The 15,491-nt window shown below is 41.5% G+C and overlaps 1 protein-coding gene across 11 annotated transcripts in view; it reads right to left on the minus strand.

The window, feature by feature from the left end:
• The window catches only part of FNBP1 (formin binding protein 1), a 169,628-nt gene that overhangs the window by 129,915 nt on the left and 24,222 nt on the right, over window positions 1-15,491 (minus strand). For all 11 annotated transcript variants that reach the window (XM_033960310.1, XM_033960315.1, XM_033960313.1 and 8 more), the window contains exon 2: window positions 1,164-1,279. In XM_033960310.1, the coding sequence (XP_033816201.1) occupies window positions 1,164-1,279 (116 nt within the window). The remainder of the gene's footprint in view (window positions 1-1,163; window positions 1,280-15,491) is intronic.

A 15,491-nucleotide genomic window follows, 5' to 3' on the forward strand; every position in this document is an offset into this window, starting at 1 on the left:
GAGTCGCCCATGTCTGGCTTAACGGTTATGAGGTCTAGAAATTTATTTTATGTTATGTTTTATGTTACTTACATGCAAAGTTTACAGAATACTGTCAGTTACGTCTGCAAATGACAGTATTTAGGCGCATGTGTTTACATCAGCCTTTGACATGGTATAAAAAATGCTTGCATCTACAGATAGCACTCAAACACTGACTTAACACTACCATTCTATAATGCTTCAGCACCCAGCTTTGCCATTATAGAATACTTGCTTAGGACTCAAATTTTTTGCTATTAACTTTTGATGCACTTTTTTGAATCTAACCCATGTGCCTGAGCTCCACTAGATAACTAGCCACAGGACTGCTCCCTAAATAGCTTCAAGTTTCAAGTTTTGGCCATACAACAGGGACCATTTAAGAATTTTATAGAGGTGTGGGAGCCATTGACTAAATACTGTAAAGAGGAATAATTTAATTTAATTTATTTTATAAACAAGTAAACACACACATCCTGGGGGGGAGGGGGAAGGGAAGGGAATTGAATTGGTCCAGGGATTTTATGAGTGGTTTCATGAAGGTTTTGATTTTTTTTTGTTTGTTTGTTTGAATATTAGCTGGGAGGGGGAAATTTCTTTGTTGCAGTAATATTTGAAAGTTTGCTGTACACATATGTGATTCATTTGTTGCGCATTTGTAGTTTGAAAATCAATAAAGAATTTTTTTAAAAAAAAGGTTTAATTAATTTTAATATAACGACCATCGACGTGCACTTGGCTGGTTTACAATGCTAAAAATGAAAGGTTAAAATAAATTTTTGTAGGGGGGGGAATGTGAAACATTAAATTGACAAATTACAAATACGAACATGAGCTTGAGGGTAAAGGGGGAGGGGAAAGTTAATAATTACATCATTAAAACCAAATGAATTAAAGGGAAGAGTGGGGGAGGATAAAACACCAGGAATAGGGATCGCTTCTTAAAAGTGGTTCGTGTTTAAAAACTTTTGCAGGACGTTTTCAGAAGTAAAGAAACATGTGATGATCTCAACCCTGATCCCAATTCTGACTCCCAATCTGACCACTAGGGACCATGGTATATGAAAGATAAAATTACTGGTCCTCCCTGACGGGAATGCTTATGCTACAAAAAAAAAAAAAAAGGAAGAACATCAACTTACCGAAGTTGCTTTGCATAGTTTATTTCAATCTCTGTCCTCTCTTTTACAAATTTGATGTATTTCTCCAGAAAGTCAATTCCCCACTGTGTGTGTTTCTCCAAGTTTTCAAACTGATCCTGTGGAGAATCAAACGGACAAATTACCCTGAGGCTGAAGATAGCATCACTTTTCAAATGGCCATTAAGAAAGTAATTTTCTAAAGCATTTGTGTGTGTAAAAGGGTTGCTATAGAACTGCCTTTATGATATTCAGGTAAACTTACTTGTATTAAGTTTAACCATACTGTACAGAGCTGTTTCTTGGAGTGGAGTTGGCATTTATATTGCATGTTCCAGATAATTTGCACATACAATTAACCCTGAAAATTTGCAGTGGGCCCAGAGCAGGTATAAATAGTGCATAAATTTGCTGGGGTATTTTTCAAATGGAAGCAAATGCATGCTTTTGTTTTGAAATCTATCTGGACCTGAACATTGATATGTTTGTTATAAAATGATCCACTAAATGCAGAATACTAGGGGATCCTTTTACCATACTACAGCAAAAAGGCGACTTTTCCCGTGGCTGGAAAGTGGCTGATGTTTCCATTTCCCAAATTAATGGCTCTGCGCTAATTTTGCCATTAGTGTATGGCCTTTAAGAATTGAGTAAATGAGCCCCTACTACCTCCTGTTTTGGAGGCAGTAAGGGCCCCTATGCTAATTCCCTGCTAAATCAGACACGCCCCCTTTCAGGAAAATAAAATTTAATTTTTTTTTGCATGTGCAAAATGCACATTTTACCACCGGATGTCACAGCATGTCCCACAGTAAGCATTTTTAACCTTCAGTAAGCAAATACTAGTGCTGCCTGATTCAGGGAAAATTTTTTCGATTTGATTTTTTGATTCAATTCACTTTTCCTGCCCAATTGGGCATTTTTTTTCAAACATCCTGGCAGGTTTATTTTGTAGTCCTTCCACCCACCTCCCTTTGCCCTCTCCAACCCCAGGCCGGCACTGTGGTGTAAACAAAATAAAAAATACTTTTCCTCTCTCTGTTAGGTCCTAGCTCATGCTCGCTGTCTAACACCAGCTCTGGCAGGAAACACATATTGTAGTCACAAAATAGCAAATAAAATTATTTTTTCTACCTTACACAGTCATATCCAACATTTGTTTCTTTCCCACTATCTACCATCTCTCTCTCTCCCTGCCTCGTGCCCTGTTTCAAACCTTTCTATTCCCCCTCCATGCAGCATCTTCCTTTCCTCCCTTCCACTATCACATGCAACATCTCTCCCTGCCCTCCACCCTGTCCAACATTTTTCTCCATGTATGTCTCCCTCCCCGCCACCATATGAAGGATTTCTCCCTCTCACCCCTTTCTATCTCTTTGTTTCATCTCTCCCTTCCTCTCCTCCATCCCAAAAATTCTTCCTCTCTTCTTTCTCCCCCACCATGTGCAGCATTTTCCTCCCCTCCCATCCCCCTGAGCAGCAGCTTTCCTCCTCTCCCACTCATCCTCCTGTACATCAGCACCCCACCGATCCTCCCACCATGAAACCTGGCATACCTCCAAGGCCTCCTACAGCAGCAGCAGCGCTCTGATCGGGCTGCTTTGCAACCTGCCCTGCTAGGGCTATCCTCTGCCATGTCACCAATGATGTAATCAGTGATGTGGAGAGGGAAGGCCCTTTAGGGACACCTTGTATAAGTGGATTAAGTGGACTAGGGAAATGATATCTATGATAATATCATCAACGGTGTCAGGTCAAAAGCGCGCTGGGATAAAGGCACGCACAGACAACTGAGCGCAACACGGAGTTGCGCGCCGAAGAAAATGACTGTTTTAAAGGACTCCGATGGGGGTGTGTGGGGGGGGGGAGGAACAGTTGTCAGTGCGCGTCTTTGTCTTCGGTGGTTTTGACTATGAACCATCATCAACTCCCTAAGGGTGGAGCTGGAGACTTTCCACAGGATTTGAAAGCCTCATCATGATGTTTTGAATAATGGAATGGGGGGTTCCAGGTAGACACATAGAAAGATGACGGCAGAAAAGGGCTATTGCCCATCAAGTCACTCTACTGTCCAATCCCCTTAAGTCTGTGCCCTAGTGGCCCAATCCCTTAACTTGGCCCTCGCAGGGATCCCACATAGGTATCCCATTTATTCTTAAAGTCTGGCCTTGATCACCTGCACCGGAAGCCTGTTCCAATGATCAACCACTCTTTCCGTGAAGAAATACTTCCTGGTGTCTCCATGAAATTTCCCACCCCTGAGTTTGAGCGGATGCCCTCTTGTGGCTGAAGGTCCTTTGAGAAAGAAAATATCATCTTCCACCTCGATACGTCCTGTGATGTATTTGAATGTCTCGATCATGTCTCCCCTCTCCCTATGTTCCTCGAGAGTGTAGAGCTGCAATTTGTCCAGTCTCTCTTTGTACGAGAGACCCTTGAGCCCGAAGATCATCATGGTGGCCATCCGCTGAACCAACTCGACTCTGAACACATCTTTACGGTAGTGCGGCCTCCAGAATTGCACACAGTATTCCAGATGAGGTCTCACCAAGGTTCTGTACAATGGCATAATGACTTCAGGCTTTCGGCTGACAAAACCTCTATTTATACAACCCATCATCTGCCTTGCCTTAGATGAAGCCTTCTCCACTTGATTGGCAGATTTCATGTCCGCACTGATGATTACTCCTAAATCTCTTTCAGCTGAAGTCCTAGCTAAAGTTTCTCCATTCAAGGTGTAAGTTCTGCATGGATTTCCACTACCGAGGTGCATAACCTTACATTTCTTAGTGTTGAAGCCCAGCTGCCAGGTTGAAGACCAGCTTTCCAATGTAAGCAGGTCCTCTGCCATGCTATCCCTCAAATTGCATACATTTACTATATTACATATTTTGGCGTCATCAGCGAATAGTGCTATTTTACCTTGAAGCCCTTGAGTCAAATCACCTATGAATATGTTGAAGAGGAGTGGACCCAGGACTGAGCCCTGCGGTACTCCGCTGGTCACCTCCGATGTTTTAGAGAGGGTACCGTTAACCACCACCCTCTGAAGTCTGCCGTTTAACCAATCATTGACCCATGCAGTTAGTATCTCTCCTATCCCCATCGATTTCATCTTGCTCAACAACCTGCGATGTGGGACGCTGTCAAAAGCTTTACTGAAGTCCAGGTACACGACGTCCAGAGACTCTCCCAAGTCCAGCTTTCTTGTTATAGAGTAAGTTACTCATCTATCAAATCTAAAGTAACATTGCATGCAGTTTCAGTGTGGTTTAAAACAAAGAAACACAGAATATGATAGAAGAAAAAAAAACCCACAGAGCTTATCCAGCAAGTCTACCCTAGGGTGACCAACTCCTCCTTATTTCCCAGGAATTCCCTTATTAGAGGTCTTAATTCTGCAGCAGGTTAGGACTAACAAACATGCAGATTTGTAAATTTTTATTCTATATTGCGACCCGTATATTATATACAATGTAAATCAATTGTTTTGTTTTAATATTATCTATTCTATAAACATTTGCTGGAGTGACGCAACTAAATCTTCCTTAAATTCATGGCCAACAGTTGGTCACTCTAGTCCACCCACACTAACTGCTCAGTTCTAGAAACCCATCCTCTCCCTCAAAAGCAGTCCTCACTGTCACTACCTGCAGAGGGGAGTTGTTCCATGCATCCACTACTCTTTCTGTAAAGAAATATTTCTTCAGATTACCCGAGACTATTCCCATATTTTTGTTTATTTTATATTCCACTCGTTTTGGTGTCAAATCAGGATGTTTTACACTAAACTAGAAAGGACTACAACTGGTCAACGTTAAAGCAGCAGAAATGAAGCAAGCAGAAGGGTTAGAGAAGGATAAAGAAGAAAGGAAAGTGGAGATACTAATCAACCACTCCCCTCTGTCCAGAAGCCTTGGTATCACCGAAGGCTCCAGAAAAAAAAAAAAAAAGCAGAAGATTTTTAGGACCAATCTGAACATGCCAGAATATCCTTTCCATAAGAAGAGGGCTGTCTCCTATAAATTTATACCATAAAGGTATTTTCCTATCCTGCCTTTTCACCGGTATATCTAGATCTTTAAGTCTGTTCCCTTTATGATAAAATCGGTTGACTATTTCTGTAGCTGCTCTCTGTATCAACTTCTTCCAGCATAAATCCTTCTGAACGATTTTTACATTGGTAGATTCTTCTACCAGCAATGTGCCATCTTTTACATAATTATCCTACCATTTAATAGAACCCTAAGTAGAAAACTGCACCTCTCTCTAATAGCTGTAGAAGAATTCAATTTTCTAAATTTAAGCCAAGAAAAACATAGTCCTTCACAATAAAATAAATTTTAATGAAGCAAAGTGTGAGCTAGTTTGCCTTGGATAGATCTCTGCTTGAATAGGAAGCATATCTCTTTCACTAGCGACAGAACAATGATATCAGGAAGCCTCTTCCTCAACCCCCCCCCTACAAAAAAAAAACAACCCAACCACACACATTATGGAATTAATGGGATATTTTGATATCAACGTCTCTGCTGCCAGCATAAAATGGAAGCTTCCAGCAATAGCAGTTAGCCCTCTTCAGCATTACTCATAACCTACACAGCCACAAAATCTATTGTTTGGCTGGTGGGGAAAGGAAGAGGTGTGCATGCTTTCATCTGACAGAAATAAACTACCTTGTGCAAAGTAAATAAAAGAATATCTCAATCAATATGCTGTTACAGACAAGCAAGCTAAAATATAAATATTTCAAATAAGTTTTCAAAATCACAGGATGCCCCGGGTTACCTATTTTGAGAGCTGCCTGCAGGGATGGCCCTTCCATTAGGTCAGGGGTATCAAAGTCCCTCCTCGAGGGCTGCAAACCGGTCGGGTTTTCAGGATTTCCCCAATGAATATGCATGAGATCTATTTGCATGCACTGCTTTCATTGTATGCTAATAGATCTCATCCATATTCATTGGGGAAATCCTGAAAACCTGACAGGATTATGGCCCTCAAGGAGGGACTTTGACACCCCTGCATTAGGTGGACTAACCATCTGCCTAGATGGTAATATTTGGGGGACAACAGCACTGCAGGATAGCATCTTCTAAATTACCTCTTCCTTGCAGTACTTTTCAACCACTCAGAAAGAGGTACAACAGATAATGCATGAGATAGATTTCTATACACTGCCTAAACTGTAAGAGAGCACATCTAACTTATGGATATTCATTGTGGATATTCTGAAACCCCAATGGGTCTAGGTGTGCCCCTGCCCCAAGGACTGGGTTGGGAATGGCTGTTCTAGGGCAGTGTTTCCCAAGTCGGTCTTAGAGTACCCCATTGCCAGTCAGTTTTTTTGTTCCAGGTCAAAATGGTTATAACAGGAGACAGCCAGGGTTGAACCAAAAGCATCTGATGCCCTATAGCAGTGTTCCCCAAGTTGGTCCTGGAGTACCCTCTTGCTAGTCTGGTTTTCAGAATATCTACAATGAATATGCATGAAAGAGATTTGCATACAATGAAGGTAGTGGATGCAAATCAATACATCATCATGGATCTCCTGAAAACCAGACTAGCAAAGGGATACTCCAGGATCAACTTGTAGGGCTGCCCAAGTCCGGTCCTCGAGATCTACTGGCAGGCCAGGTTTTCTGGATATCCACAATGAACATGCATGAGAGAGATTTGCCTGCACTGCCTTCTTGGTATGCAAATCTCTCTCATGCATGTTCATTGTGGATATCCAGAAAACGTGGCCTGCCAGTAGATCTCAAGGACCGGACTTGGGCAGCCGTGAACTAGGGGAACACTGCTATAGGGCATCAGATACTCTTGGTTTGGCCCAGGTTGCCTCTTGTTATAACCATTTTGACTTGGAATAAAAAAAAAAAAAGAAAATATCCTTGCTTTGCAGATGTTCTTCCTGCTCCAGACCTTCCTTTCATGCTCTGTCAAAAATTTTCCCTATTTTAAAATTACAAAGAAAAATAGAACAAATTTTAAACATTTGATGTTATTTTGAGAAAGTGGCCAAAACTGCATAATAGAAGAGATGAAGGTGTAAACTATGATAAGCAGAAATAAACAACAGTCATGCTCATTCCTCTCCTCCTACATTTTAGCAGCTATGAGCCACAAACAGAGCACAAGGTGATGAAAATCAGGCAAGTCCAATGAAATTAAAGAATAAACAGAAATCCAGAGCTAATAAAGAAAGTCATAAATACATCAAGACGCTGATCTGACATAGCATGGCATGGCATGATTATTTGACGGTTTGAGCCTTTAAATGACAATTTCAGGGCTTTCTGGGACTTGTAATCCTGTTTCACCTATTTAGAAAAGAGGTTTCAAGTATGAAAATTTATTGTGATCCCAGGATGCATTGGATAGGGCAAGGCTAAAGTTACCATATGACTCTAGAAAAAGGACAGATTGAGACATCCGGGTTTTACTTCCATTGAAAGCAATGAAAGTAAGGAGAACAGATTGAGACATCTGGGTTTTATTTCCACTGAAAGCAATGGAAGTAAAACCCAGATGTCTCAATTCATCCTCTTTTTTCCTGGAGCCATAAGGTAACAATAGGTAGGGCACCATCATTTTGAAGATGGCAGCCCGGAGAATCAGGAGCGAGTGGCAACGCTCCTGCTTCCGACTTAAGGTCTGGGGGAGGGGTGAGTGGCTAGGTTACCACTAGACCAAGCAGCCAAAGTTACAGGGGGAATTTGGCTGGGCCTGGACCACCAGGATATTTATGATTGTTGGGGGAGGAGGGAAGAGGGATGGGCTCCTGGACCACCAGATCATTATTTAAGGTTTAATGGGAGGGGGGATCTGGGGCCATTAAACCACCAGACCCTTTTTTTTTTTACTGAAGCCGGTCTGGAGCAGGGTGGTTGGGTTGGATGGAAAGAAGGGGCGCCATTAGATACTTCTTCTCTCAACCAACCCTTCTAATACTGCCCTGGACGCATCTAAGGCATTGCTGCTGGTACCTAATGATTACATTTAAACACATTTAGATGTAGCTCACGCTGAAACCATTAGAGCATTTGGCACACAATAACATGTATGCTAGTCTGGCGCTAACTGCCTTAGCTTTTGTGCATCAGCCCCCAGGGAAGCCAGGGTTCAAAGTCCATTGACGATCCTTGTGATATTTGCCAAGTCACTCTACTGCCTCAAGTACAAACTTAGGAGTATAGGTTCTCTGGGGACAGGGATATACAGGACCACATGAGCTATAGTTACATTTGCGACTCGTCCATTAGCATCCCCTACCCTGCCTGTGAAGACTGTGAAGTGGGAACAACTTTTGAACCACTCCATATTTGTACTCTGTGCACTGCTTGCACAGTCCTTGGTATGGTGCTGGGGAGATACCCCCTGCACTACTACCACTATTTATTATTTCTATAGCACTGAAAGGCATACGTAGCGCGGTACATTTTAACATACAATAGACAGTCCCTGCTCAGAAGAGCTTACAATCTAATTTGGACAGGACATTTCAGGGTTGGGGAGGTTATAGTGGGTATAGGTATCTGTCAGCAGTGAGGGGGAGTTAAGAGTTGAAAGCAGTTTCAAAAAAAAGTTGGCCTTTAGCTTGGATTTAAACACTGCCAGGGATAGAGCATGACGTATTGATTCAGGCAACTTGTTCCAGGCATACGGCGCTGCAAGAAAGAAGGGACGGAGTCTGGAGTGGGCAGTGGAAGAGAAGGGTACAGATAAGAGGGGCTTGCCCGATGAGCGGAGATCATGGGGGGGGGGGGAGAGCATAGGGGGAGATGAGCGAGGAGAGATATGGGGGGCTTCAGAGCGAACGCACTTGTAAAGCATTCTGAACTACCGCCAAATCCCAAATCCCTTTCTTTCCTTACTGCTCTCCAACTACTTTTCTAGCAGTTTGGCTTTCTTAAATCCTTAATCACCTTCATCTAGCTACTAGTTTGAAATACCTATAGACTACAAATCCCATCAGGCACTTTACAGCTCTGATGTTACATTGCATTATGTTATGTTATAAATACACTTCTTATTAGCCAACTCCCTAACTAAGGTTCAAGGATGGTATGAATAACATAAAGAAAGACCTGACGAAGCTTGAAGAATGGTCTGAAATTTGGCAGCTGAAATTTAATGCTAAAAAATGCATTTGGGCTACAAAAGCCCAAGGGAACGGTACAGTTTAGGGGGTGAAGAACTTATGTGCATGACAGAAGAGCGGGACTTGGGTGTGATTGATTGTATGTGTGGATATTAAAGTGGCCAAATAGGTTGGAAAGGTGATGGCAAAGGCTAGAAGGATAGGATGCATAGGAAGAAGCATGGCTAGTAGGAAAAAGGAGGTATTGATGTCCTTGTATAAGACTCATTTAGAATATTGTGTACAATTCTGGAGGCTGCACCTTCAAAAAGATATAAACAGGATGGAGTCAATCCAGAGGAAGGCTACTAAAATGGTTTGTGGTCTTCATCATAAGGCATATGGGGACAGACTTAAAGATCTCAATCTGAATACTTTGGAGGAAAGGTGGGAGAGGGGAAATATGATAGAGACATTTAAATACCTACAGGGCATAAATACATATAAGTCGAGTCTCCTTCATTTGAAAGGAAGTTCTGGAATGAAAGGGCATAGGATGAAGTTAAGAGGTGATAAATCGAGTCTCCTTCATTTGAAAGGAAGCTCTGGAATGAGAGGGCATAGGATGAAGTTAAGAGGTGATAAGTTCAGGAGTAATGTACGGAAATACTTTTTCACAGAAAGGGTGATAGATGCGTGGAACAGTCTCCCGGAAGAGATGGTGGAGACAGAGACTGTATCTGAATTCAAGAATGCGTGGGATAGGCATGTGGGATCTCTTAGAGCAGGGGTGTCAAAGTCCCTCCTCAAGGGCCACAATCCAGTTGGGTTTTCAGGATTTCCCCAATGAATATGCATGAGATCTATTTGCATGCACTGCTTTCAATGCATATTCATTGGGGAAATCCTGAAAACCCGATTGGATTCCGGCCCTCGAGGACCGGAGTTGCCCATGTCTGGCCCATTGTGAGTTGTCTGGCTTGGTCATAAGATTCACTGCTATAAAATGGCTCACTTGTATCAAGTTACTATAGCATTAGTTGGCTCCTCTTATACATTCTTTCCTTACTGCTCTCCAACTACTTTTCTAGCAGTTTGGCTTTCTTAAATCCTTAATCACCTTCATCTAGCTACTAGTTTGAAATACCTATAGACTACAAATCCCATCAGGCACTTTACAGCTCTGATGTTACATTGCATTATGTTATGTTATAAATACACTTCTTATTAGCCAACTCCCTAACTAAGGTTCAAGGATGGTATGAATAACATAAAGAAAGACCTGACGAAGCTTGAAGAATGGTCTGAAATTTGGCAGCTGAAATTTAATGCTAAAAAATGCATTTGGGCTACAAAAGCCCAAGGGAACGGTACAGTTTAGGGGGTGAAGAACTTATGTGCATGACAGAAGAGCGGGACTTGGGTGTGATTGATTGTATGTGTGGATATTAAAGTGGCCAAATAGGTTGGAAAGGTGATGGCAAAGGCTAGAAGGATAGGATGCATAGGAAGAAGCATGGCTAGTAGGAAAAAGGAGGTATTGATGTCCTTGTATAAGACTCATTTAGAATATTGTGTACAATTCTGGAGGCTGCACCTTCAAAAAGATATAAACAGGATGGAGTCAATCCAGAGGAAGGCTACTAAAATGGTTTGTGGTCTTCATCATAAGGCATATGGGGACAGACTTAAAGATCTCAATCTGAATACTTTGGAGGAAAGGTGGGAGAGGGGAAATATGATAGAGACATTTAAATACCTACAGGGCATAAATACATATAAGTCGAGTCTCCTTCATTTGAAAGGAAGTTCTGGAATGAAAGGGCATAGGATGAAGTTAAGAGGTGATAAATCGAGTCTCCTTCATTTGAAAGGAAGCTCTGGAATGAGAGGGCATAGGATGAAGTTAAGAGGTGATAAGTTCAGGAGTAATGTACGGAAATACTTTTTCACAGAAAGGGTGATAGATGCGTGGAACAGTCTCCCGGAAGAGATGGTGGAGACAGAGACTGTATCTGAATTCAAGAATGCGTGGGATAGGCATGTGGGATCTCTTAGAGCAGGGGTGTCAAAGTCCCTCCTCAAGGGCCACAATCCAGTTGGGTTTTCAGGATTTCCCCAATGAATATGCATGAGATCTATTTGCATGCACTGCTTTCAATGCATATTCATTGGGGAAATCCTGAAAACCCGATTGGATTCCGGCCCTCGAGGACCGGAGTTGCCCATGTCTGGCCCATTGTGAGTTGTCTGGCTTGGTCATAAGATTCACTGCTATAAAATGGCTCACTTGTATCAAGTTACTATAGCATTAGTTGGCTCCTCTTCTACATTCTTTCCTTACTGCTCTCCAACTACTTTTCTAGCAGTTTGGCTTTCTTAAATCCTTAATCACCTTCATCTAGCTACTAGTTTGAAATACCTATAGACTACAAATCCCATCAGGCACTTTACAGCTCTGATGTTACATTGCATTATGTTATGTTATAAATACACTTCTTATTAGCCAACTCCCTAACTAAGGTTCAAGGATGGTATGAATAACATAAAGAAAGACCTGACGAAGCTTGAAGAATGGTCTGAAATTTGGCAGCTGAAATTTAATGCTAAAAAATGCATTTGGGCTACAAAAGCCCAAGGGAACGGTACAGTTTAGGGGGTGAAGAACTTATGTGCATGACAGAAGAGCGGGACTTGGGTGTGATTGATTGTATGTGTGGATATTAAAGTGGCCAAATAGGTTGGAAAGGTGATGGCAAAGGCTAGAAGGATAGGATGCATAGGAAGAAGCATGGCTAGTAGGAAAAAGGAGGTATTGATGTCCTTGTATAAGACTCATTTAGAATATTGTGTACAATTCTGGAGGCTGCACCTTCAAAAAGATATAAACAGGATGGAGTCAATCCAGAGGAAGGCTACTAAAATGGTTTGTGGTCTTCATCATAAGGCATATGGGGACAGACTTAAAGATCTCAATCTGAATACTTTGGAGGAAAGGTGGGAGAGGGGAAATATGATAGAGACATTTAAATACCTACAGGGCATAAATACATATAAGTCGAGTCTCCTTCATTTGAAAGGAAGTTCTGGAATGAAAGGGCATAGGATGAAGTTAAGAGGTGATAAATCGAGTCTCCTTCATTTGAAAGGAAGCTCTGGAATGAGAGGGCATAGGATGAAGTTAAGAGGTGATAAGTTCAGGAGTAATGTACGGAAATACTTTTTCACAGAAAGGGTGATAGATGCGTGGAACAGTCTCCCGGAAGAGATGGTGGAGACAGAGACTGTATCTGAATTCAAGAATGCGTGGGATAGGCATGTGGGATCTCTTAGAGCAGGGGTGTCAAAGTCCCTCCTCAAGGGCCACAATCCAGTTGGGTTTTCAGGATTTCCCCAATGAATATGCATGAGATCTATTTGCATGCACTGCTTTCAATGCATATTCATTGGGGAAATCCTGAAAACCCGATTGGATTCCGGCCCTCGAGGACCGGAGTTGCCCATGTCTGGCCCATTGTGAGTTGTCTGGCTTGGTCATAAGATTCACTGCTATAAAATGGCTCACTTGTATCAAGTTACTATAGCATTAGTTGGCTCCTCTTCTACATTCTATCTTGTCACTTAAAAAGTGTTACCTTAAAGCAGGGGTAGGGAACTCCGGTCCTCGAGAGCCGTATTCCAGTCGGGTTTTCAGGATTTCCCCAATGAATATGCATAAGATCTATTTGCATGCACTGCTTTCAATTCATATTCATTGGGGAAATCCTGAAAACCCGACTGGAATACGGCTCTCGAGGACCGGAGTTCCCTACCCCTGCCTTAAAGTATCACTACTTTAGGATCTACACCAGGGATGAGCAACAAGGGCCGGAATCCAGTTGAATTTTTAGGATTTCCCTAATGAATATGCATGAGCTCTATTTGCATACAATAGGAGGCAGTGCATGCAAATAGATCCCATGCATATTCATTGGGGGAAATCCTGAAAACCCGATTGGATTCAGGCCCTTGTTGCCCACCCCTGATCTATACTCCTGTGAGAGGTTGCTCTGCCCAATTTACCAAGGAAAAACAGGAATATGTGATAAGCAAAACAGAGTAAAACTGTCTTTGCCTTTAAGTAGGGATGTCTTTTGAACTAGCTACAATTCTGCCACATTCAAGAAAAGACCTATTGGGCATTTTGCATAACTTTGCCCAATTTACTATTTGCAGTGTTTCTTCCTCACAAACTGACTTGTGAGCTTGCTGCACTTTTTTGGCCTTAAATCCATGACATCAATTGTGGCGATAGAGCAGGTTACGAATAGTGAATGCATATAAAAAGAGTCATATCTATTACAGCAAGATATCCCCAGTGAATATGCATGAGGTAACTTTGCATATATTAAGACTCTTATGCATGCAAGTTGATCACATGCATATTTATTATGGGTCTCCTGAAAACCCACTAGCTGCAGGGTCACCAAGACAAATCTGATTTTACAGAATACATTTTCAAAGTCATGCTTGAGAGAATATGGGTTTGCTGTACATTCCTTTCATAATTTACTAGACGATTAAACTATGCATGCAATAAAAATAAAAACAAAGTTCTTATACTAATCTTTTAGACTGAAACTAGCCTTTGTATACAAAAGAAAAATATTTAATAGGCAGAAGAGATGAGAAAGCAACATGTACCTCCTCTTAAGGAGAGAATAGTGTTATTTATACCAAATTAGAGCTAACTAAACAAAATGTATAATCATCTAAAGTCTCCAGTAATAAAAAAAACCACACTCCTCATCTCACCAATTCTCCTAGCTCAGGATTCTAAGCTCTAACCTGCAGCACCATACTCCATTTCAGAAGCTAACCAAGAACAGCCACAGGTTCTTTGTCAGATAATCACTCTTTAAACTCTAACTTCGGTGTACTAGGTCAAATCTCACTATATTTTTCATAAGACTTTATCAAAGTTCCTTATTCCTACTGTAACTATAACTGTAACTCTAATCGGCCGTATCGGTCTACCCTTCCAGCATTCAACTTTTCTGAACTAAATGTGAATTTTAAGTGCTACAATGCACAAAAGTTTAGAATCTAATTGGATTTTTAAGCAGTCTGGGTTATTTTTCTTTTTGTTCTTCATGAACTGAGGAGAGTTTTAGAATTAGGTCTGAAACAGACCGAAAGGGTGGCCCTAGCGACCAAATTGGGTCTTCTACTCCCCAAGTTGTCTGGAGATGCTTGGAAGCTGTATTCCCAGCCTTTGGAGAGAGGGGAGATTTTTCAATGGCATCACCTATGGCTACATCTAAGACCCATACTAATGGCTTGTGGAAGAAGCTCTGATGCATAGCACCCAGCTCAGGCTCACTGCAAGTGATAGAAGGCAAAAAATAGAAGAAAACCCCCCACAGGTAGTTGCAAATTATTTAACTGGATATGAGCTCACCAGAAAACTCCTTGGTTATGACTAATTTTTAGCTCTTCAGATAAGCAAACCTTGCATTAATGTTTCTAAGGGAAAATCTGTTCTAATCCACCAAGTTCAAAGATGATTCATAATGTTGAGATATGCTTTGAAAATGCAAATGCCTTATCAACTTAAATTTTTTTTTTTTTTACTGGTCTTGTAAGAATGATAAACACCATATTTGGGCATCTTGAGTCAGGATGGCCATCATTCTATCATTTTGGATCAGGTCCTTGTTTCCGACAGACACACTAAGGCATTTGTTTACTATCGTATGCCAGTTCAGGAGGTTAATAATGTGTTTTAAAGTTTTGTCTAGTGATGAGCTATGCACCTTACATTATAACTTGCTGTGTATCTTTGAAAATCCTTCACTACCAGGGATGTGCTGACTTCAAAACAGACTGTGCTTTAAGCAGCTGGATTGTCATGCCTGTATTTTTCCCCCAAAGACTCAGAGAAATTAGCATGTTGCTACAGTCAGCTGCCATAGCAACGTAAGAGATACAGGCGGGCTCAGAGCAATCGTTTATCCAGCCCAGCATCCAACAATGACCAATCCAGGATAGGCCCTGTATGAAGTTCCAAGCAGATCACAACAGTACACTTTGTTCCATATTGCTCCCACAGAAGCTGGAGACTTGAGTGTGTGTGTTTTACCTCTTATTTTAAAATAAGGGTTAATTAGAAATGGGAACATGTTACCCCCTTCTATCAAAAGCTACACTGGTTGCCATTGGAATCCAGAGTTCTGTTCAAGTTCTCATGCATCTGCTACAAAACAGTATTT

This window comes from Geotrypetes seraphini, chromosome 10, assembly GCF_902459505.1.
Source record: "Geotrypetes seraphini chromosome 10, aGeoSer1.1, whole genome shotgun sequence".
NCBI classification, from domain to species: Eukaryota; Metazoa; Chordata; class Amphibia; order Gymnophiona; family Dermophiidae; genus Geotrypetes; species Geotrypetes seraphini.